Here is a 22,060-nt window from a genome sequence, read left to right on the forward strand (position 1 = left end):
ATCTGCATTTTAAGATTTCACACCGGGTGCAGTTTTTATCTAATGCTAACCATTTGTTTATAATCAGAGAGTAATTTGGTCACTTTATTTTATAACTACCTATTTGGATACTAAAAGTGTTTTCTCAAAAAAATTATTTATATTACGTCTCTTTGTTAACTTTGATCTGACTTAATACTTCCAAAAAAGAGACCTTAGGAACATAAACGAGAATGGAAAAAGGAAGAGCAGGAAACTGTTCTTGCTAGATAAATTTATAGAAGATTGAAAGACTAATTCATGTGCAGAACAAAAAATGAATCTCAATAAAAGGCAAATTCAGCATTAACCATTCATGCCTGAACTCTTAAGTTACATGCCAAGCTTCTCAGCATTTCCCTTTTATGTTACATGCTAAGCTTCTACCCCGAGGTTATCTTCAACTTCTTGCATTTGACATTTCTTTTCGGTCTCATATTTGCGGCAGTAATAAGTTTATATTGAGAGTGAGGCATCTCGCTTAACTTACCAAACCATTCATCATAAAAGTGCCACACCTCTGACCTGGTCAAGAGAATAACAAATAAGAGAACATTAGCAAGGAAGTTCACATAGACTAATAAGTTGGAACAGGGAAATGGGCGCAGCAGCCTACCAATATGCCAAGAACTGAAATGGTTCATACTTCCCATAAATTTCTTCAACATCTGTTTGAACTGTCTTAATCGTGGTGGAGGTTTTTGCATGAACCTGAAATTTTAGTAACATTGAACCTGTCTAAGATTCCTAGTAACATATGAATTCATGAGAATTTCAGGGGTATATAACATGCAGGGGTGTACATTGGCACAAGTAATAGACTCGCCTTTAAGTCAAGTTTGAAGTAAGAGTTAATACCTGTTTTAGATGCCTAACTGTTTCTGAATCAGTAGGAATCACATGGTAATAACCCAAGCATATCAGTACATTAGCACAGGTAAAAGGGCCAAATCCATCTATTTCTCTCAGTTGCTCAGCCATTTTATCATAGTTGGACAAGCTTGGGTTGCTACAAGCTTCTTCAAGTTCTTTCAGCTGAATCCTGCCTTCAACTATGCCCTTAGCAAGCTTTATAATGCGCCCAGCTCTATAGCCAAGACCGCAATGCTTTGCTAGAAAACTCTCATCAAGGCCTGCCAATTCTTTCGGGCTAGGGAAATTCCCAAGCTTATTGAAGCTCAGCTCTCTATCCTCTGAAGGATCAGAATTGAATGGTTCACTTGTACTAACTTCACAAACCTCCGTAGTAGCCTGACAAAGATCACTTTTTTGTAGAACAACCTCTTTACCATCTGGAAATGCAGGTCTCACACTTACATCCGGTTTCTCTTCATCCACGAAAATTTCTTCGACTTCTGTAAGCCTCTCCAACAAGTTTCTGGAACATCCATAAGCTCCAGCTCTTTTCCTTGATTCTTTTCCTGCTGGTGTTTTTGGAGTGAAATGCTCAGATTCAGCAGTTACACCCTTCAACTGATTTCGGTTATCAGCAACAGAAAAACATGCAGCTGATGAGGGACAGTTTAGCTCCAACTGAAACTCACATAATGCCTCAGCCATGCTCAACGTCCTTGACCGCCTATGCATTGAGATAATCAGAAAAGGCTACCATTTAGGAATATCTCTTTCTATCAATTTTATCTAAACATCAAATCAAGCTGCTATTTTTTTTTATTTTTTTATTTTTTATTTTTTTTAAGCTAACAGATTTCAGCATAAGAGTTCATATAAAATTCCAGAACAACCTCAACAAAAAATCTGTCTCTAATCTCCAGTTGCTCATTCCCTCTAGGATGGAGATGTAGGCCAAGTAAAGTTGAATTATTTTTGTTTTGTTTTGATACATAAGATAATTCGAAGTTAAAGCACTAATCGGAGCCATACTAAGGGTGTTCATTAATAGCAAAGCCCCAATACAAGGACTTATTAAATAAGTTAGAACCAACTTGAAGATTATGAGAAAACAGAGGTATAAACTTAGATCCCTGAAGAGTTTTACAGTTTTAATCTACTATGCAGTAACCTAGAAAATTATCCCAACAATTAAACAATTGGTGCAGTCCCTTATTTTCTTCAAATTATTCTGAATCTTGATTTCCTTACTCAGAAATTCTTAGCATAGCTTTATACTATATTGTATCTATTAATGTAACTAGTTTAACATTGCTACTCAGTTTAACTACTCACTGGCAATTGCAGAGCAGGATACACTGCACCATGTCCTCAACCAATGTGGGCGATCTAAACACTCTCCCAAATCCCCTCTCCTTTGCTTCTTCACAAATATCCTGAAACTCTTTCACTCTTTTGTTCTCTTCCACTGATAATCTCAGCATTCGCCTCACTTGACCCTATATAATAACAGTAAAAGTAAAACCCCAGCCAATAAACCAAACTGTATAGGAAATGCAAAAGATATAATGTTCAAAAACACACCCGAAGTATTACGTTTTTTGCGAGTTTCCTACCTGAACTATCAGGTGTTTGTATTTCCTACCTAAACTATCACCAACTATTTATCAAAACACACCTCGAAATTAACGAGTCAGCTGCCATGTGGACGAAATATTATGGATAAATTAAGACGTGGTGCGCTTTTTAGTGATTGTATTCAAACACTGGGTCTAGTCGGTTTAGATAAGTAGTTGTTGATAGTTGGGATAGGAAACACAAGCACCTGACAGTTCACAGAGGAACTCGCAAAAAAAAAAAAAAATGATACTTCAGGTGTGATTTTCCCCATTATCTCAATGCAAAACGTACAAATTGAAACAAATAGTTAAAAGGAGCAAAGAGCGTTGGTGTACAACAGAAAGAGAATCGGTCCCGAAAACACGTAGAAGGAGTAAATGAGGGTTGAGATATTCGGACGAGAAGAGATTAGATCGTCGTTAATGTTGTCGGATAGGCGTAACGGACGTTCTAGGGTTTTGGAGCCATCATGAATAAGCCGTGGCTACATACTGCTTTTGCCAAATCGAATGCGCCGTCGTCGTCCAGTGGTAGCTCCACCACTACGCTGCGGCGGCCATCGGTTTCTTGCCGGTACTGCATTTTACCCTTGGAGTGACAGAGGAAGAAGTAATAAACCTGTAGAGCATTAAAGCCCCTTTAGTTTTAGTAAGTGTTTAGTTTCGCCCTAAACTTTTTTTTTTTTTTTTTTGGAAATACTTTGGCACTCTGATACCAAAATTGCAGGTGCATTATATTATCTCTTAAGATTTAGATGCTTGAATTTAAATACATATCTGAATATTAAAATATTGTATTTTGAGATCTGAATACCAAAACTATAGGACTGATTATTTTCTCAACACCGGAATATGTAAAATTTTTCTTACAATTAATAAATATAAGATTTAAATAAAATATTATATTAATCTAATATTACATTGATAAAAAAAAGGGATTATATGATAATTAGAGATGCTGATGGCTAATGATGGTGGTTGTGTGTGCCGACTGGGAATTATGTTGGTAATGGTGTGTGGTTTTATGACGTAGCTAGCGGTGATGGTAGCTGATAGTAATGATTAACGGTGGTTGTTAATCGTGTTGGTTGGTGGTGGTAATTAGTAAATGTGGTGGACGACAGTGATAGTTAATGCCGGTGGTCAATGATGACGGTAGTTGGCGATATATAGTGGTGCCTAATTGTGGTGATAGTTGTTAGTGATCGATGGTTGTAATGGTGGTTGGTGGTGACGACTAATTATGGTAATTGGTGGTTGTTGGGGTGATGATGGTGATTGTAGGTTGTGGGTGGTGGTAGTTGATAATAGTGGGTGGCGGCGATTAGCAATGAAAATGAATGGAGTGGATGATGAACTGTGTCATCTTCATAGTAGCTTTTGAATATACATTTTAATGATATTTAGACTATATTATAGAACTTAATCATTCAGATCTATTCAGATCCAGAGTGGTTATAAAATTATAAAAAAAATAAACGCACTAAATGATTAAGATTTGAATAATTAAGATTCAGACTTAAAAGGCAAATAGATTTAGTGACCGAGATCTGAATAATTAAGATTAAGACGTTCATTAAGTGCAAACAAATGAGACCTTAGTAAGTCTTTTAGGTATAAAACTATGAATTTTAATCCCTTGTTGAAGAATTTGTGTGTTATTTTATTCTTGACACAATTTGAAATAAGAATACATATATTAGAAAAAAATATATAATAGAATGTACTAGGTTATATCAGAAACAACCTCTTTACCCACAAAGGTTGGAATAAGGTCTGCATACATCTTACCTTTCACTAGACCCTACTTGTGGAATTACACTAACCATGTTTTTGTATATAAAAGATCGTACTAGAACTGATTCTTAATTTTGGTATTACAATTTCTACAAAATAGTTTATATAGTATTATTATTGACCTCATAACGAGTTATATATTGTATTTACCGCATAAAATTCATACATTATAATTCCTTCCATAACTTGTTCACAAACTAAATTATTTTTCGTTGGTTTTGTCCCCTCGTATTCTTTGGCTAGTCCTTTCTTTGTCAACACCAACATATTCTTATTTATCATTTTACTTTTTATGCAACTTATATATAAACTAGAAAATCTGTCCGTGCTTCGCGCGATGGCGAATGACCTCATTGAACTTGTGACTAATCCTTTTCCATACTTAGATATTAAAATAACAAAAGGCATATTCTTGTAAAAATTAGAAAAAATGCTGAGAATAATCCAATATAAATTAACATTAATTAAAAATAATAAAAGGTAGATTATCCTAAAATAAAAAATGTTGAGAAAATTGTAATTTAAAATTTTAATAGTTAGCACAGTCACTTACTCAGGTATCTCTAATGAATAATATAAAAGTATTATTTTTTGATTAATTTTTTTTGTCTGCTATATATTCTTTGATTGTACAATTTGTCCTTGACATATACCTGTGTACATAAAAGGTATGGATTCTGGACGACAATTTCATCTTTTGCCCTTTCCAATTTTCATGTACAAAATATTCTATAAATAGTGATAACAAATAAGTTAAACCAAATTTTATCCTAATCCTACACATTAATATTTTCTTTTTGTTATTACTCTAAAATAATTGAGATCAAGCTTAAAATTAGAAATGGATCTTTTACAGTAACATACTTTCATAGAGATTTTATTGTGCTTAAAAGCTAACTTTTTTCCATGTATGTTTAACAAATGGAAAAGAAAAAGGAAGGACATGTACATCATATTATTAACTATTATAGAAGAGTGGATTTGGTCGTCAACCCACTCTTCTATAATAGTAGTAAAAAAAAAATTAAGGTGAGGTCTACATGAAGAATTAGGAGACAATTGCAAAAAAAAGGAAGAAAAAAAAAGACATTTAAATAATGATAATAAGTTCAGAAAATGGTAAAGGTACGCTTAGAGAAAATTTATAGGACATTTAAATAATGATAATAAGTTCAGAAAATGGTAAAGATACGCTTAGAGAAAATTTAAAGAAGAGAAATTCAGAAAAAAAAAGAAATAACGATTTAAAGTGAACACAAAAATCGCTAAAGAAGTCATAAAACCAAAAGATTTAAAACTTATATCTTTGGGTAAGGATAAAAATACACTAATTTTAAAAAATACACTAATTTTAGACACATACGTCTCACATGAATAATGAGAAATAACATCAAGAAGACGAAATATAAACGATCAAGAAACGTATACACATATTTTCTTAAAATGATGAAGTTGGTCTATACTTAAAAATTTAAGACTACAACAGATACTAACACATGAAAATATTTTTCGGTGTTATTGAGTAGAAAGAGATGATGGCATGAAACTTGGTAGGAAAGGTGTATTTCAAATCTTTCAATTGGAGAACCAAACCAGGAAAGTCATATATGGGAGAAGCGAACTAAGTAAAATAATTTATTGATATTTTCAATTAATTGAATTATAATACTTTCTATAATAAAAATTCCATAATTATATTACTAAAAGGTACTCTCTCTCGTCCTAATTTATGTGACATAGTTTGATTAGGCACGAAGGTTTAAAAAAGAAAAGGAAAGATCTTTGAAACTTTTGGTACTAAAACAAGTCATAGATATTTGTGTGGATTTAAATCATTTCATTAAAGGTAAAAGGGGAAATTTCAAGTTAAATGATTTCTAAACATAAAAATATATCATTCTTTTTTAGACAGACTAAAAAAAAGTGTGATACTATTTTTTGTGTTGGGCCCGTGCTAGCACGGGTTTTCATCATCTAGTGATATTTAAGAAAAATGCAGAACCATACCCAAGAATAGAAGCCAGAGTAATGGTAAAAATCAAAACATAAATTAATAATAGGTTATTATATTAAATAAAGAGAAAGAAACTTTACATTGATATCTAGGAAATGGCAGCATAAGAGACAAATGAAATCTCCAATTTGGAAGTAATGGACAATTGAAATGGATGAATATGAATGTAACCAAGGAATGACATTGAATGGAAAATGAACGGGGGAATAGAAATTGCTCGGGATTAAGAGCCTGTTTGGATGGGCTTATAAAAAAAGCTTATAAACATAAAGTTGAAATTTCTAACTTAAAAACAAGACAATTAGCATTTTAAAAAAAAAAAAAAAAAAAATCGCTACCCCAACTTTTTTTTTTTTTTTTTTGGTTTATAAAAATTTTTATAGAAGGGGACTCCCAACGGTTTACAAAAAAAAAAAAAAAAAAAAAGCTTATAAACTTTGGGCGCAAGATAAAAAATTAAGCCTAAGATAAAAGCAAAGTTATGCCGGACAATTATTTTTTTTGAGCTTATTTTAAGACATAAAAATGATTTATGTTCAAAAGTGATACGGGCCAACTTATGACGCCCATAAAAAAAAGTTGTCAAGGCAAGCGACGAATTTTTTTTAAAAACCGCGCGTGGGTTTTATTTTAGCCGAAGGGCAAAATTTAAACATTTATAAACCAATCCAAACGGGCTCTAATTAAGTAACTACTGAGGAGAGAGGGAAGCAAGTTTTTGACAACTATTTACTACAAAAGACAACGTTTCATGGTAACTATTCGGAACATTCGAACAAATATATCAAATCTTTTTAAATAATTATATAATACAATTAATATCCAAATAAAGAGAAAAATTTGAGAATAAAGATAAATAAAGATCCTGGCCTAGGAGAGTGTCACGTCACCGCGCCTATATCCTGCAATTATATAGATATAGATCCTTGCATAATTATTCAGTGTAATAACAATGTGGATTTTAATACCACAAACCAACGTTATTTTAATTATTCAATGTTTTGTATCAGAAATCAGACATCTTATGAGTTATGCGTATATTAATAAGCATATATTCGTGTTGCAAACCAAAGATTTTTTATTATATATGTGATATCCCATATATTATGACTTATGCGACGAAAGAAACAATTCCTGGTCTATCAGACGGAACCCCTTATGTCATTCTTGAATTTGTCTAACTGTAATACCTTCGGGTATGAGATAATTTGTCTCTAAGGAAGAATGTCAACAGATATTTTCATCATGGCAACATTGACAAACATAATTTTCTAGTGTTTCAGAAATATTTGACTTCTTCGAATGTTCAACCTTGGCCTTGGCGCCAATACTTGTTCTTCTTCTACTTGCTCTTCTTCATCTTACCCCACTTGTGATAGTTATATTATAAGGCCTCAGGCTGTCGCTTTAGAGTTTAGATATTTGAATATTCACCAAAAGTTTCAATGTTTATCTTGGAAGAACTCTTCTTAATTCCAAGATACAAGAATATGTCCACTTTTTAACTTGTCAGCAGATGAACCATCTTCTTTCTTTATAGCAAAAATAAAGAAAACATTTGCTTTCTTTTATATGTTATACAACAATATTTCTTACCTGCACCCTTTAAATTAATTCTAACCCCTTTATGATAAGTTTTTAGGGATGATGAAATCAGCAAATGACAAGGGGCGAGGATACTCAGTCAAAGTTCTTGATTCTTACCAAGAAACCTTCTTCTTGTTGGCTTGTTCTTATTGTTGGCTCGAGGAATCATTGTAATATACTTCAAACACATTATTTTATTTGTCCTGTCTTAGTTTTCAACATATTTTCTTGGACTCATTCTTTTGTCCATGCAGCGTGAAGGTCAATGATAACTTGCTGGATATTAGGAAGGCGTTGTTCACAAGGCTTGCACTGAAATACAGTTTTTCTTTTCCAACAAAAGCATTGGGATTTTGGATGTTCAGAAAAAAGGTTTTGCTATGCTGGAATTAATGGGTTCAAGAAGTCATATCTTCCTCCTGATTTTTGTATCCCAAATTCTGGCTATACTGGGACAGACAAACAGCAATGATGGTAGTGCTTTTTTTTTTTTAAATCTTTTTTCTTCCAATTATCCAATTAAGACAACTTGATATGCACTCTTTTTTTTCATGCTTAAATTCCACTTCTCTGTAAACTGGTGAACTGTTTCAGATTTGATAGTTACTGAGTCTATAACCTAAGACTTTGATAGTTAGACTTGAGTGCATCCGAAATTACTAACTGTTTAAAAGTATAAAACAGCATGAATTGTTTGTGCAGTATTGGCTATTTGGCTACTCGTTGATAGAATATCATACTCCATCCTGAATAATGATTTATTCTATTTATGGAACTTCAAAAAAGCCTATTGCATTACTTTCTAATTTCTTCAATGCACCCAATTTGTGGGGGATGAATTTTGATTTGACTATTTCGTTCTGTTCCTCTTTAAGCTTTGAGTTGGAGTGAATAATTCATCTAAAAAGTTTGAGGTGCCTAGGTCCGCAGCCTATAGTTCTTGCTGATTGTCAGTGGACTGCTGGCGCTGTGTTGTGATTGATTACTATATGCATGCTAGTGGAAACTAGTACAAGGGAAAAATAGCAGAGTTAAGAAAAACAGGAAGGGATAAAACTAAGTCATCACAAAGGAAGAACTAGAGAACTTTATGATCTAGCTGTTCTTTAGCGTCATTGAAGATCGAATGATGTGTTTACATCAGACTTCCTTGTGCGTTGTAGGGCAAAATGCTAGGCAACACACTTCATTCAGAATTAAGCACATTTCAGAGGTACTCAGAGTAAGAGTTGTCTTTTCTTTATTGGGATCTCTTTCTGTCTTTACTCCCAATTTAAAACATATGAAAAAAAAAAGTTGAAATATGCTCTTCTTGTAGTTTAGTTGACCAAATTATTGATCAACCGAAAAGTCGTTCAAAGTTAGCAATGCAGATGTCGAGTTTAGATTAGCAACAAGCTTTGGAAGAAGCTTCTATGCTATCTAGATTTATTGTCATGGATTTTCAGTTGAAAAGAATATTTGTCAAATTTGAATGCTTAAAAGTTTTGCGCTTTTTTTAACTTGAGTTTTATGATAGTACAATACAGAACCGTTTATAATTCCTTTTATTGTGCAGCCACTGCTCTATTTGCTATCAAATCTAGCTGGAATAACTTGCCACCAAATTGGGAGGGGTCAGATCCTTGTGGTAGCAGCTGGGCAGGAATAATCTGCAACAATTCGCGCATAACCTCGATGTATATCCTCGATATTTTAAATTTCTGATTGTTCTGTAGCTTTCCTATCTTCCCTTCCTCATTGTTTTCTTTAACTTCCTTTTGCAGAAAGTTATCAGGCATGGGCCTAGAAGGCAATCAGTTCGGAGATCTTTCATCGTTAACTGCATTGCAGATTTTGTATGTTTTTTATTTCTGTTTTTTCTATCTTGACTGTTAAGATATCGATGATACGATTCCATAATTATCTTTATTTTACCTATAATCCTTTCTCCAACTCTCATCTGAAGAACAACTGTAGTTTCATATAAAAATCATTAAGAATACTGCCGCTAGTTCTCAAAGTAAATGAGTGCAACATTAATGTCTTTCTTTGCTACTTATATAATTCTGGCCTCATCTCTTCCTGATCCCAATCTAATTCTTGTAAGAATTTGTAAGGAGTATACACACCATACGAAAAAATTAAATCTTTCTCTCTCAAATAAAAGGAATAAGTTCTTCTATTTGGATAAGAGGATATCCACTGCTTTAATTAGTTTCAAACCTTTTTCTTACCCAAATTAACCTATTCAAATGGTTTATCAATTCGCTTAGTTTTATTGTACCAAATTTGGTTTTTGAAGCACACATTATGAGCTTCTTTGTTGTAGGGACCTCTCGAATAATGTTGGCTTGAAAGGAACTCTTCCACCATCAATTGGAAATTTGAAGAATTTGACAACCTTGTAAGAAATTTAAATGGCCACTCCAGTATGTTCTATACAACTGTGTACTCTAGATTCTGACTTCAGAAGCTGGTCATTTTGTGCAGAATCTTAGTTGGTTGCAGCTTCTTTGGCCCAATTCCAGAATCAATTGGTTCTCTGCAGCAGCTGGTTTTTATGTAAGGATTTTTGTTTACCTGAAGTTTAATCATTGATTTCTTCCTTTTTGTTTATCTGAAGTTTAATCATTAACTACTTCCTTTTTGTTTACCTGGAGTAAAATTGTGCATTTTTTCTAAGTCGGACTTGGGCAGCTGAGTTATTATTCTTGCAGTTAAAAACAACTTTGATTGACAATATTTTTTGCTTTTCTTATTAAGGCCTCAGTCAAATTAGGTTCAGTTCATGCGAAAGGTCTATTCAACATTATTAAGATTGGCTTTGGTTCAAAAACAAAAAGTTGCCCATCAGTTGTGGGTATATAATCGAGAGATTCTCTAACAAACAACTTGTAATGTGCACTGCCTAGATTATGGACGTGTGCCGGAGTAGGATTCAGTAAATTGAAATTGACTTATTGGAACTTAGTGGTCCAGTTAAAGTGAATTCATCCCTAACATGTGAAGTAAATGAGACGAGGAGTGGTACGGATTCATTTTGTAGTTTCTTAATGAAAAAACTCAAGCACCTTTACTTTTTGTCGAGGATCATCTTATGGTTATATAAACAGAAACACACCACATAGAGGACATCTCTATTTGTTATTATGTTTCAATACATTCTTCATCTTTGTTTAAGGTCTATGGTTTATGTTCTTTATAGCAGTCAGCTTCTTTGACTTATTTTCTTGTCTTTTTTACAACATTTCTGCAGATCTCTAACTTCTAACAGCTTCACTGGGCCAATTCCACCATCAATTGGCAATTTATCTAAGTTGTCATGGCTTGATCTCAGTGACAATAAAATTAGTGGGACTATCCCAATCTCACGCGGTTCAGAACCTGGTTTGGATTGGCTAGTCAATACCAGACACCTGTATGTTTCCTCGCTATAAAATGTAACTTTTTTATGCTAGTCTTTTTCTCTTCCTTAATAGTTGTGTAAAGTTTTATCCGTTTCTTGCAGTCACTTGTCAAAAAATCAGCTCTCTGGCCCTATCCAATCTCGACTCTTCAGTCCAACCATGAAGCTGATACATGTGTGAGTATGTAGGCAAGTTAAGTGTATATTTTCATTTTAACAAACTCATATATCTAGTTACTTAATTTACTTAGGTTTGTTAAACCTTTTGAAGAATAAATACATAATGACCTTTTATTACTTCCAACCTGAGTAGAAAGTTTTGAGGATGTATGTTTTTGCTTTTTCTTTTTATTGTGTGCTTTGTCGCAGGGAGCGATGCAAGTATTTTACATTTCCTTTGTATAAGATCTTTCTTTTATCTCTCCTTGTTTAGTTATCAATTGCCATTTGCATATACTTATGGTACATATTTGTATTTATCATGACATCCTTTATGTGTTTTGACTTCCTCAAGGCAAAATGGATTGACTAACAGTGTTGCTTTGATAGAATATGTGCTCTTCTGCATTGGGCTCTATGCCAGCACAATCATATGCATCAATTCCAAAGTATGCTGTGAAGTTTTAGTACTATTATATCCTTGGAGAGAACAATATATTTAATGCATGTTCTATGTCGATGGAATATTAAAAAGAGTAAAGACTTGATTTTTTGGCTAAAAGACCTGAAGAATGGAGATTTGATGCTGAAGAAATGATGTTGATTAATAAGAAGCAGCCATGCCGCAATTCATTTTTCTCTTGATCTCTGATGATACTTAGCTTCCTATCGATCAGGATTTTAGATCACAACAAACTGATAGGTGACATTCCGGAGTCTCTGGGAAGTCTGCCAAATTTAGAAATTTTGTGAGTTCCCTAGTGCTGTCAGCAATATTCTCTCATGTACTTTCTACCCTGAAGTTACGTTCATTTTCATTACATTTCTTGTCATGGCTACAGGCGACTGGACTGGAACTCTCTCAATGGACCTGTACCTTCCAACCTCACAATGTTACAAAGTCTCAACGAGCTGTATGCACTCAAAAGAGGATATACCTAATCAATTTCTGTTGATCCCTTGTAAAAGTAGCATGTTATTGGTTTTTTATTTTGAAAATAAGTCTTTTCTTTTTTGTTTTAGGTACTTATCCAATAATAATCTCAATGGATCAATTCCAGACCTTACAGGGATGAACTTTCTAAGCTATGTGTAAGTTGGTGTTTAGGTTTTATAACTATAACAATCTTTATTAATGCTTGTAGAAACTTGGTAGACTTGGCTTCTCTTATGACAGATTTGAGAGTTCTCATCATATAAATGCTTCATTCTATTTATTAGTGACTCCTTTTGGCAAGGATGTGAATAATGTGATATACCTATTTGATTTATTCACCTTTTTATTTAGTTCCTATTGTTTGCAGGGGCATGAGCAATAACAGTTTCAACGCATCAGATGTTCCAAAATGGCTTACAAACCTCCCATCATTGAAAACAATGTATTTCTCTATCGCCTCTCTCTCACGCGCACACAGAAACTTAGTTGTATCAAGTAAAACCTGAACTTAAATAACATACAAAATGTCCTCTAATGCGCCTGCCAAAGAACCAATTCCTGTTTTCTTGACTACACTGCCATTAACTGGCAGAGACCTAAGTTATTGCAGCTACTATCTCTACGAGTCATTTATTAGGATTGGAGAAATAAAACCTTATGAAGAAAATGGATTTTTCTTCCATTATTTTCACGTTGTATTTTATGGCTGAACAGTCCGCCAGTAGTATCCGGTGTTGAGTATTTCTGCTACTGTTTTAGACTAATTTGGTAGCACTCTTTCTTTATGCAAATCTATATTGTAAATGTAAGCCTAAACAAGTACTAGTCTGCAAATCCTGTAGAGGAGGAGCTTGCTCTTAAGCGGCACATATCCAAATACGGATAGTTCAAGGAAGTTAACTACTCTGTGTGCTTCCTCGTTTTTTAGGTTGAATTAATCCCTGGGGTTATTTGCTTCTTTAGTAATCTTTGATGGACATTGTAACAGATATATGGAGAACACAACACTGCAGGGACAAATACCTGTTGAGTTATTCAGCCTTCCTAACTTGGAGACTATGTAAGTTCATACTTGTTCTATCATAAAACCTAATTTAGGCAGGGGATGTTCATTCATTAAAATTACTACTTGGCCTTAGGATCTACAGCATCACTCCTACAGGAAGCATTTTATTTGATCATCATTTTGTTTATATATTTGTAGAGGATTAGCCAACAACAAGCTCAATGGAACATTGGACATTGGGACCGGATATGGGAACAATTTAACACTTGATTTACGAAATAATTCTATCCAGAACTTCACCCAGAAAGCAGAATACAATATGAATATATCGTGAGCAAATTACTTCTCTGTTATTAACCCTCTTATTAGAGCATGCACATTCTTCTGTCTTAGAGAATAATGTTCTATTGTATTTTGCAGACTCACTGGCAACCCTATTTGTGATGGAACTGGAGCAACAGCCAGATACTGTGCAGTTCAGATTTCCAATGATTCCTTTTCATCACCTCTGAGTTGTCCAGCAATGTCCTGCAATTCAGACAAAGCATTAAGTCCTACATGCAAATGTTCATATCCATACACTGGGACACTGCATTTCTTTTCCCTGTCCTTCTCAAATTTAGAGAACTCAAGCTACTTTACAACCCTTGCTGGCTCTATGATGTCTGCCTTTCTATCCAATGGACTGCCGGTGGATTCAGTTTCTCTTAGTGATCCAACAGTTGATATTTATTCATATCTACAAATTGAAGCACAAATCTTTCCTTCAACACAGGACAGTTTCAATCGAACATCAACTTCTTCCATTGGTTACCTGCTTAACCGGAATCCTTTCCAACTCCAATTTTTTGGACCCTTCTTCTTTACTTCTGAAGGTTACTGTTGCTTTGCAGGTAACTAAACATACAAAAAGCAATCTTTTGTTTCCTCTTGTTCTCAAATTCTTTTCTGGATAGATTTGCAACTTTTATTGAGCTTAACAAGTTTGCTTATTTTTTTAATTTAGACGGAAAGAAGAAGTCATCACATACTGGTATCATCATTGGAGCATCGGTTGGTGGTGCAGTGCTTGTTCTCTTAACACTCTGTGCTGGTCTTTATGCTTTTCGCCAGAGAAATATAGCTAAAAGAGCTGGTCATAGCAGTAACCCTTTTGGTAAGATTAGTTCTTCTTAGATCTGGACCCTTGACATTATTGTTTTTTTAACTTTTAAATAATTTTTTTGTCTCCCCATGATGTCTTCGTGTGAATTCAGAATCTTGGGACCGTGATAAGAGTGGTGCTGTGCCACAACTTAAAGGAGCAAGATGGTTCTCATTTGAAGAGATGAGGAAGTGCACAAATAATTTTTCAGAATCTAACTGCATTGGATCTGGGGGCTATGGGAAGGTTTACAATCTCTCTTTCTTTTCTTTCCTGCTATGAAGTTCAGCACATATTTAGTGTTAAGGTCTTAATTTCCACATACGAATGGATGAATAACATGCTGACCATCTTATAATATAGTGGCATAAATTCACTTTAACTACCATTGTAAAATGCAGAGATGGTCATAAGCTCTTGACTTGTATGATCTTTGCTCCAACTATCACATTAAACCTGTAATTGTTCTGACACTAAATGAGGACAGGGAATATAGTGGTCATAAGCTCTTGACTTGTTCTGACATGCTGACCATCTCATAATATAGTGGCATAAATTCACTTGTTTGATCTCTGCTACTCATCAATGAACAGGTGACAGGGAATTGTTGAATGCAATAGTTATATGTCGATATGGCTATAACTTCCTGCACATGGGATCACAAATCACAAACTTCTTCTACAGATTTCACATTTATTAAAGAAAAGTCCGCCTTGCCTATATGGAGAAATACGCTGATGAGTTAAAGTGAATGAAGCGATCTACACAACTAACTATTTATTTTTAATCCATTTAAAAACATTTCCCATTTTCCACCTCTAGCCATGATTATGAACTGAACTAGTCTAAGATTTATTCAGCTGTCAGGATGTTGCAATGATTATGGGGAGGTAGTATTTCTTGGTCTGAAAAGCCAAAGGCAATAAGGAAATGTGTCTCTTGGTTAATTGGCTTACTTCTGTTGTTAGGTCAGCTGCTAAAATAGTCGTTTCCTAAAACTAACTAATTATCCCATCAAGTATGCTGCTGTTGCCACCCACCTGTATGTTTTACTCCTTCCTCATTTGTGTTATTTACCAGCAACTTAGGAGCTATAGGAAATTGCTGAGGCATTTGTAATTGAACTACATTGTTAATATTCACTAACAGCTGATGTTCAGTCATCTAGGATTATATCTTGATTTTTCTGCATGACTGACATGAGCGTTGCACGGTACAATAATATTGCATCTTTCACACTCCTTTGCTATTTTCTTCGTGGCATGTCAAAATTTTCTAGACTGATACATGTTGCATCAACAGGTCTACAAAGCAACTCTTACTGCTGGGGAGGTAGTTGCAATTAAAAGAGCACAACATGGATCAATGCAGGGGGCTTTTGAGTTCAAAACAGAGATTGAGCTACTGTCAAGGATTCATCACAAGAATGTTGTAAACCTGGTTGGATTTTGTTATGAGCAAGGCGAACAAATGCTGGTCTATGAGTACATTCCAAAGGGTACTCTAAGGGAAAGTCTCTCAGGTAATTCCTCTCTTATTTTCAATGACCTTCAAAGAATATTTATCCGTGTTTGTCATTTCATATCTTTCTTCAGAGTAAGCAGATGCTAAGTTCTGTCCGATCTGGAAAATGAGGAGATGGAGTAATATTTCTTCACTAATACAATATCGATCTGTCCAGTGAACTGTCCTGTTCATACAGTGGAAAGTGTTTCAATTACCTTTGTGTAAATTTGAATTCATCATATTGCTTCCGCTCCTTTTCCATACTTGTTCATTATATGATATCCAGCCATTCTCCTCCAAGGAATAGCATTTCCAACTGAAACTCTCTCCATCACCATCATGGATTTTCTCCTAGTCACGAATAAAACTCTTCAGATACTTGATTGTTTTAGGATATGCTAGAGATACCTAAGTTTTCTAGCCCTCTAGCAAAGTTGAAATGGAGTTTTCTAGTATGATACAAGAAGGTTTGTATCACAGTGTTTGGGCTTATATACAAATTTAATTTGGTTATTCTTAATCTGCATATGCTCTTTCAGTCAAGCCAAAACTCCAGTTGGAGTGGACTAGGAGACTTAGGATAGCCCTTGATGCTGCGAGAGGTTTGGCATACTTGCATGAGCTTGCAGATCCTCCCATTATACACAGGGATGTTAAGTCAAATAACATCTTACTGGATGACCATTTAACCGCAAAAGTTGCTGATTTTGGCCTATCTAAACTTTTGAGAGACGACGACAAGGGACATGTCACCACTCAAGTCAAAGGTACATTGGTGAGTATTACAACCTCAAACCTTCATGGATCAATTTGAGCTGTGTTATAACTCTCTTATAGATTTGCCTATGTTAAAAACCCAAACACTTCAAGGCTGTTGGATAGCAACAAGACTAATTTTGTTGACCATGAATTACTGAACAAGATGAAGAAAAATCATTTGGAATCCAATTAAAGATTAGTCACCACATGTTATTCATTGTTTAACATGGCGATATATGCAAAGTCTGATTTCAAAGAACATAAGTAATTCCATAATGTACCATTCATACTACTTCGAAATCCCATTTTCTATGAATGTTCCTATGTAGGGGTACTTGGATCCTGAATATTACATGAGCCAACAGTTGACTGAGAAAAGTGATGTATATAGCTTTGGAGTAGTGTTGCTAGAGCTGATAACTGCAAGAGCTCCAATAGAACGAGGAAAACACATCGTGAGACTGGTTGCAGAGACCATATTTGATTCAAAAGATAACAGCAAACTCTACCAATTAACAGATCCAAGAATAGGTCCAGGTTCAAAACTCGAAGGCATTGATAGACTATGTACATTGGCAATGAGATGTGTTAATGAATCCGGGGCCGAGAGGCCCTCCATGGGTGAGGCTGTGAAAGAAATTGAGAGTATCCTTGAACTGGCCAGCTTGAGCAAGTATACTGAAGAAGACCTTACTTCAACTAGCTATGGGGACACAACTCAAGTCAGTCTTGACGATTTTTATAATGACAAGGCTTTTGATTATAGTGGTAAATACACTTCTGGCGGAATGAACATCACTTAATGAAGTTACTGTGGACTATAACTGTGATTTACATTAGTTTGTAATATTGAGCATAACTATGAATTACCTTTTGTTTGATGTTTGGTACTAGTGATTCTTCTGTTCTAATACTAGCTATACCTGAAGTCAGAATTACTGATGACTTCTTGAGATTGAGTGATCTTTGTATCGATATTTGTTCTATAACAGGTTGGATCATACTGTACAGGACTACATATGATACTTATAGCTCAAAACCCAGAACTGTAACAAATCAAGAGTTCTCTTAAGGCCCCGTTTATCCATAGATATAAAAAAAAAATTCACTTTTTTTGGAATTTGGAGTTGGAGTTATGTTTAGCCATAGTTTTTGAAATTGTAGTTTTTGGTGAAATATAGTCGTAAAAAAGTGAAAAAAGTGAAATTTTTTGAAAAATAAGTTTTTTGAGTTTTTGGTATTCCGGAATACAACTTCAAGTTGTATTCGGAATTCTCATGGCCAAACGCTGATTCCGGAAAAAAGTGAAAAAAATTTCCGGAATAAAGTAAATAATTCTTATGGCCAAACGGGGGCTTAATTGCATAATTAGTTACGAGGAATTTACAGTATTCAAAATCAAGTGTTAAATGTGGATGAGGTTTTGGCTTGTAACACATCTCTGATCAAATGGTTTTGATATTAGGCAAACATCCTTCGTTTGAAATTTTAATGTTATAAGATGTCTTTTTATGACTGTGGTGTAAGGTCATCTTACACGCACCTCATTACTTCACTGCCTACTTACCTGCTAGGTTGCTTCCGCCCACCAACTCAACAACTCGGGTACGTGATAACTATGTCCATCAAATTTTAAACAAAACTGAAGAAATTGCTTAGCTTGTGTACAAATTAATATTTCACCAAAGCTTACATACATTCAAATAAATCACATATTTTTTTTGTCTTGTCTTTGCTCGGAGTTAAACCCTGGTACTCGGTGATCCATTACAACTTCATTTACCGCTAGGATACATATGCTCCTGTGTAAATTAATTTTTGTTTTGTTGTCTCATTTTATGCAACAATAAAAAAATTTAAAATATCAACGATATAAGTACACTAATTCTTTCCCTCCCACCCAATTTAGTGGCAAGTTATTCCAGCTACATTTGAGAGCAAATAGTGCAGTGGGTGATGAACCAACAAACATTGGTGGAGAGCTTCCAACAATTCCGCCACATTTTAAAAACATGCATAGCCCAAAGAAACCTCTTAACTGGCAAATCTCTACATACACTTTACATCAAATCACTAATTCCACAATCTACTTACTTCTCCAACCATTTCATCCTTCTCTACTCCAAATGTGGCCTACTTAACACTGCTCGTAAAGCTTTCGAAGCAACCCAAGAACCCAATGTCTTCTCTTTCAATGCTATCCTCAATGCCTATGCTAAAGAAGGTCAACCCCACTTTGCACACCACTTGTTCGATAAAATTCCCCAACCAGATATTGTTTCTTATAACACCCTTATTTCTGCTTATGCTGACCTTGGTTACACTCTGCCTGCTGTTAGACTCTTTCTTGACTTGAAGGACACGTGTCTTTCTATGGATGGGTTTACACTTTCCGCTGCTATTACTGCTGCTAATGATAATGTTGGTTTTATAACTCAGCTTCATTGCATGTCTGTATATACTGGCCTTCACTCTTATGCTTCAGTTAACAACACGCTTATTACGTATTATAGTAAAAATGGGGTTCTTGATTATGCGCGAGGGGTTTTTGAGTCGATGGGTGAGATAAAAGATGAGGTTTCTTGGAACACGATGATTGTTGCTTATGGGCAGCATAGGGAAGGGATAAAGGCATTGGCTTTGTATAAAGAAATGGAATTTAGGGAGTTATGTTTAGATATGTTTACTTTGGCAAGTGTATTGACAGCGCTTACATCTATGGAAGACTTGCGTGGTGGGCTTCAATTTCATGCTCGGTTAATCAAAATGGGGTTTCAAGAAAATCCACATGTTGGAAGTGGGCTGATTGATTTGTATTCAAAATGTAGTGATGGTATATTAGATTGCAAGAAAGTATTTCGGGAAATTCCTTATCCTGACTTGGTCGTTTGGAACACAATGATTTCTGGATATTCACAGTCTGAATTGTGTGAAGAAGCTGTTGCTTGTTTTAGACAAATGCAGCTTGCTGGTCATCAACCTGATGATTGCAGCTTTGTTTGTGTGATTAGTGCATGTTCTAACTTGTCATCGCCGTCGCAAGGGAAACAGATTCACTCTTTGGCAATCAAATCTAGCATTCCATCCAATCGAATCTCAGTGAACAATGCTCTCATTTCAATGTATTCTAAATGTGGAAATCTGCAAGATGCAAGACTACTTTTTGATAGAATGCCTGAGCATAATGCTGTCACTTTAAATTCTATGATAGCAGGCTATGCTCAGCATGGGCATGGAGCAGAGTCACTTTTACTATTTGCATGGATGCTTGAAGGAAATATGACACCTACACATATAACTTTCATCTCTGTCCTATCTTCATGTGCACACACTGGAAAAGTCGAGGAAGGGAAGAAGTATTTTGGTTTAATGACTCATAAATTTGGGATAAAACCGGAGGCTGAGCACTATATATGCATGATCGATCTTTTGGGTCGAGCAGGGAAGCTCGAAGAAGCAGAGAGACTAATCGAAACAATGCCATATAATCCTGGTACAATTGGCTGGGGCTCGTTACTTAGGGCATGTCGAACGCATGGTAATATAGGGCTAGCAACAAAGGCAGCTAACCAGTGTGTTCAGCTGGATCCATCAAATGCGGCGCCGTATGTCATGCTTGCGCACATGAATGCTTGTCTCGGCAGATGGGAAGAGGTAGCATCGATTAGAAAAGAAATGCGAGACAAGGGAGTTAGAAAGCAAGTGGGGTGTAGTTGGATTGAGGTGGCCAAGAGGGTTCATGTCTTTGTGGCAGAAGATAGTTCTCATCCGATGATAAATTTGGTGTATAAATTCTGGGAAGAGATGTCAAAGAAGATGAAGCAAGAAGGGTATTCTCCGGATTTGAGGTGGGCTCTGCTGAGAGATGATGGAACTAGGCAGGAGGAGAGAGAGAGAAGCTTGTGGCATCACAGTGAAAAGCTGGCAGTTGCTTTCGGACTTTTATCGACCAAAGATTCTGAACCTATTCTTATCATAAAGAATTTGAGAATATGTGGTGACTGTCATAATGCAATTAAGTTTCTATCTGGTATGACAGGAAGAGTGATTACAGTAAGGGATTGCCACAGGTTTCATTGCTTCAAGGGTGGGACATGTTCTTGTGGGGATTACTGGTGATAGCTGATGAGTTTAGCAATCAGAATGCTGATCCGATTACAATCAATTCATGTGATTGCCATGCTCTATGGAGAGTGAATTTGTGAACGTTATACAGTGTACTTTGAGTTAGTAAGATGGACTACAATTTTGGGACTACAATTTTGTATTTCTTGGCAACAGAAAGATGGGCCTAATATTTTTGTTTAACCAATTGAAATTATAAGGTAAAGTTTATGAAGTACTTGAAAGGGTTCGCAGCATGTAGCTTTCTGTTTTTTTGGGATTGGATTATTGAGTCGTAATCCATTTTAATCTTATACGGTTAATGCTCTACATGATCTTAGATCTAGCCGGAGATGCTAATCATTTGCAACAATATGTGCATTATGTGATTAGGGGTATGAAGATGCCAACCTCTTGTTCATTCACTGCAAGGTTAATTACAAGGCAACTATGGAATGTGATGTTACATCTTAAAGAGGTGAAATGGTGCATGCTTGAGACAGCAAAAGAACCCTACAAAAGCTGGAGAAACAAAGTAACCAGCAAGAATTTTAGTGTGTGCAACACAATCCCAGCAAGCATATGGTGGGTCATACGGAGAAAAAGAAATCATAAAACTTGAAGGCGGTTGGATAGCAACAATGGTAATTTCTTGACCATGAATGATTGAACAACATGAAGAAAGATCATTTTGAATCCAATTAAAGATTAGTCACTTCATGTTATTCATTGTTTAACATGGTGATATAAGCAAATTTTTATTTCAAAAAGCATTTGTAATTCCATAATGCGCCCACCGAACTGCTTCAATTTCCCATTTTCTAAGAATTTTAGGGATATACTTGTAACCTGACTGTTAGATGAGCCAACAGTTGACCGAGAAAAGTGATGTATATAGCTTTGGAGTGGTGTTGCTAGAGCTGATAACTGCAAGAGCTCCAATAGAACGAGGAGAACACATAGGGAGACTGGTTGCAGAGACCATATATGATTCAAAAAATAACTGCAGACTCTACCAATTAATAGATCCAAGAATTGTCCCAGGTTCAAAACTCGAAGGCATTGATAGACTATTTGCATTGAGAATGAGATGTGTTAATGAATGACAGGCCTTCCATGGGTGAGGTTCTGAAAGAAACTGAGAGTATCATTGAACTGGCCAGCTTGAGC

General features: G+C 35.2%; 3 protein-coding genes across 6 annotated transcripts; 2 read left to right on the plus strand and 1 right to left on the minus strand.

Annotated features, from left to right (window-relative positions):
- Positions 1-226: 226 nt before the first annotated feature.
- LOC132064462 (uncharacterized) lies at positions 227-2,948 on the minus strand. The gene is made up of 5 exons (XM_059457447.1): positions 2,806-2,948; positions 2,206-2,370; positions 877-1,597; positions 635-729; positions 227-543 (listed from the first exon to the last, which is right to left on the minus strand). The coding sequence occupies exons 2-5, from the start codon at positions 2,352-2,354 to the stop codon at positions 402-404; spliced, it is 1,107 nt and encodes a 368-aa protein (XP_059313430.1). The 5' UTR covers positions 2,355-2,370; positions 2,806-2,948; the 3' UTR covers positions 227-401.
- A 4,486-nt stretch (positions 2,949-7,434) lies between these two features.
- Positions 7,435-17,775, plus strand: LOC132064465 (leucine-rich repeat receptor protein kinase HPCA1-like). 3 transcript variants are annotated; one of them, XM_059457451.1, is made up of 20 exons: positions 7,435-8,057; positions 8,142-8,361; positions 9,446-9,566; positions 9,654-9,725; positions 10,199-10,273; positions 10,360-10,431; positions 11,126-11,287; positions 11,378-11,452; positions 12,112-12,183; positions 12,277-12,348; positions 12,458-12,526; positions 12,739-12,813; positions 13,360-13,431; positions 13,576-13,707; positions 13,798-14,270; positions 14,384-14,533; positions 14,634-14,767; positions 15,824-16,043; positions 16,567-16,802; positions 17,116-17,775. In XM_059457451.1, the coding sequence occupies exons 2-20, from the start codon at positions 8,268-8,270 to the stop codon at positions 17,587-17,589; spliced, it is 2,850 nt and encodes a 949-aa protein (XP_059313434.1). In that variant the 5' UTR covers positions 7,435-8,057; positions 8,142-8,267; the 3' UTR covers positions 17,590-17,775. The 3 variants fall into 3 exon arrangements, with proteins under 3 accessions (XP_059313434.1, XP_059313435.1, XP_059313436.1); XM_059457452.1 differs by lacking the exon at positions 7,435-8,057 and adding an exon at positions 9,051-9,109 and having other exon boundaries at positions 8,240-8,361; XM_059457453.1 differs by lacking the exon at positions 7,435-8,057 and adding an exon at positions 9,051-9,100 and having other exon boundaries at positions 8,240-8,361.
- Positions 17,776-18,352: 577 nt separating this feature from the next.
- Positions 18,353-21,660, plus strand: LOC132064466 (pentatricopeptide repeat-containing protein At3g49710). Of its 2 annotated transcripts, none has more exons than XM_059457454.1 (2): positions 18,353-21,111; positions 21,284-21,660. In XM_059457454.1, the coding sequence occupies exon 1, from the start codon at positions 18,743-18,745 to the stop codon at positions 20,903-20,905; it is 2,163 nt and encodes a 720-aa protein (XP_059313437.1). In that variant the 5' UTR covers positions 18,353-18,742; the 3' UTR covers positions 20,906-21,111; positions 21,284-21,660. The 2 variants fall into 2 exon arrangements, with proteins under 2 accessions (XP_059313437.1, XP_059313438.1); XM_059457455.1 differs by having other exon boundaries at positions 21,323-21,660.
- The last annotated feature ends 400 nt before the right edge of the window (positions 21,661-22,060 follow it).

This window comes from Lycium ferocissimum, chromosome 7 (genome assembly GCF_029784015.1).
Source record: "Lycium ferocissimum isolate CSIRO_LF1 chromosome 7, AGI_CSIRO_Lferr_CH_V1, whole genome shotgun sequence".
NCBI classification, from domain to species: Eukaryota; Viridiplantae; Streptophyta; class Magnoliopsida; order Solanales; family Solanaceae; genus Lycium; species Lycium ferocissimum.

Bases quoted from the DNA above. Each gene is read 5' to 3' on its own strand.
- LOC132064462 (XM_059457447.1), bottom strand. From the start codon at position 2,354: ATGCTGAGATTATCAGTGGAAGAGAACAAAAGAGTGAAAGAGTTTCAG. The intron at 1,598-2,205 runs GTGAGTAGTTAA...CTCAATGCATAG, and splicing joins ATCCTGCTCTGCAATTGCCA to GCGGTCAAGGACGTTGAGCA. The intron at 730-876 runs GTATTAACTCTT...CTAAAATTTCAG, and splicing joins CAGTTAGGCATCTAAAACAG to GTTCATGCAAAAACCTCCAC.
- LOC132064465 (XM_059457451.1), top strand. From the start codon at position 8,268: ATGCTGGAATTAATGGGTTCAAGAAGTCATATCTTCCTCCTGATTTTT. The intron at 9,567-9,653 runs GTATATCCTCGA...TTCCTTTTGCAG, and splicing joins AATTCGCGCATAACCTCGAT to AAAGTTATCAGGCATGGGCC. The intron at 10,274-10,359 runs GTAAGAAATTTA...CATTTTGTGCAG, and splicing joins TTGAAGAATTTGACAACCTT to AATCTTAGTTGGTTGCAGCT.
- LOC132064466 (XM_059457454.1), top strand. From the start codon at position 18,743: ATGAACCAACAAACATTGGTGGAGAGCTTCCAACAATTCCGCCACATT.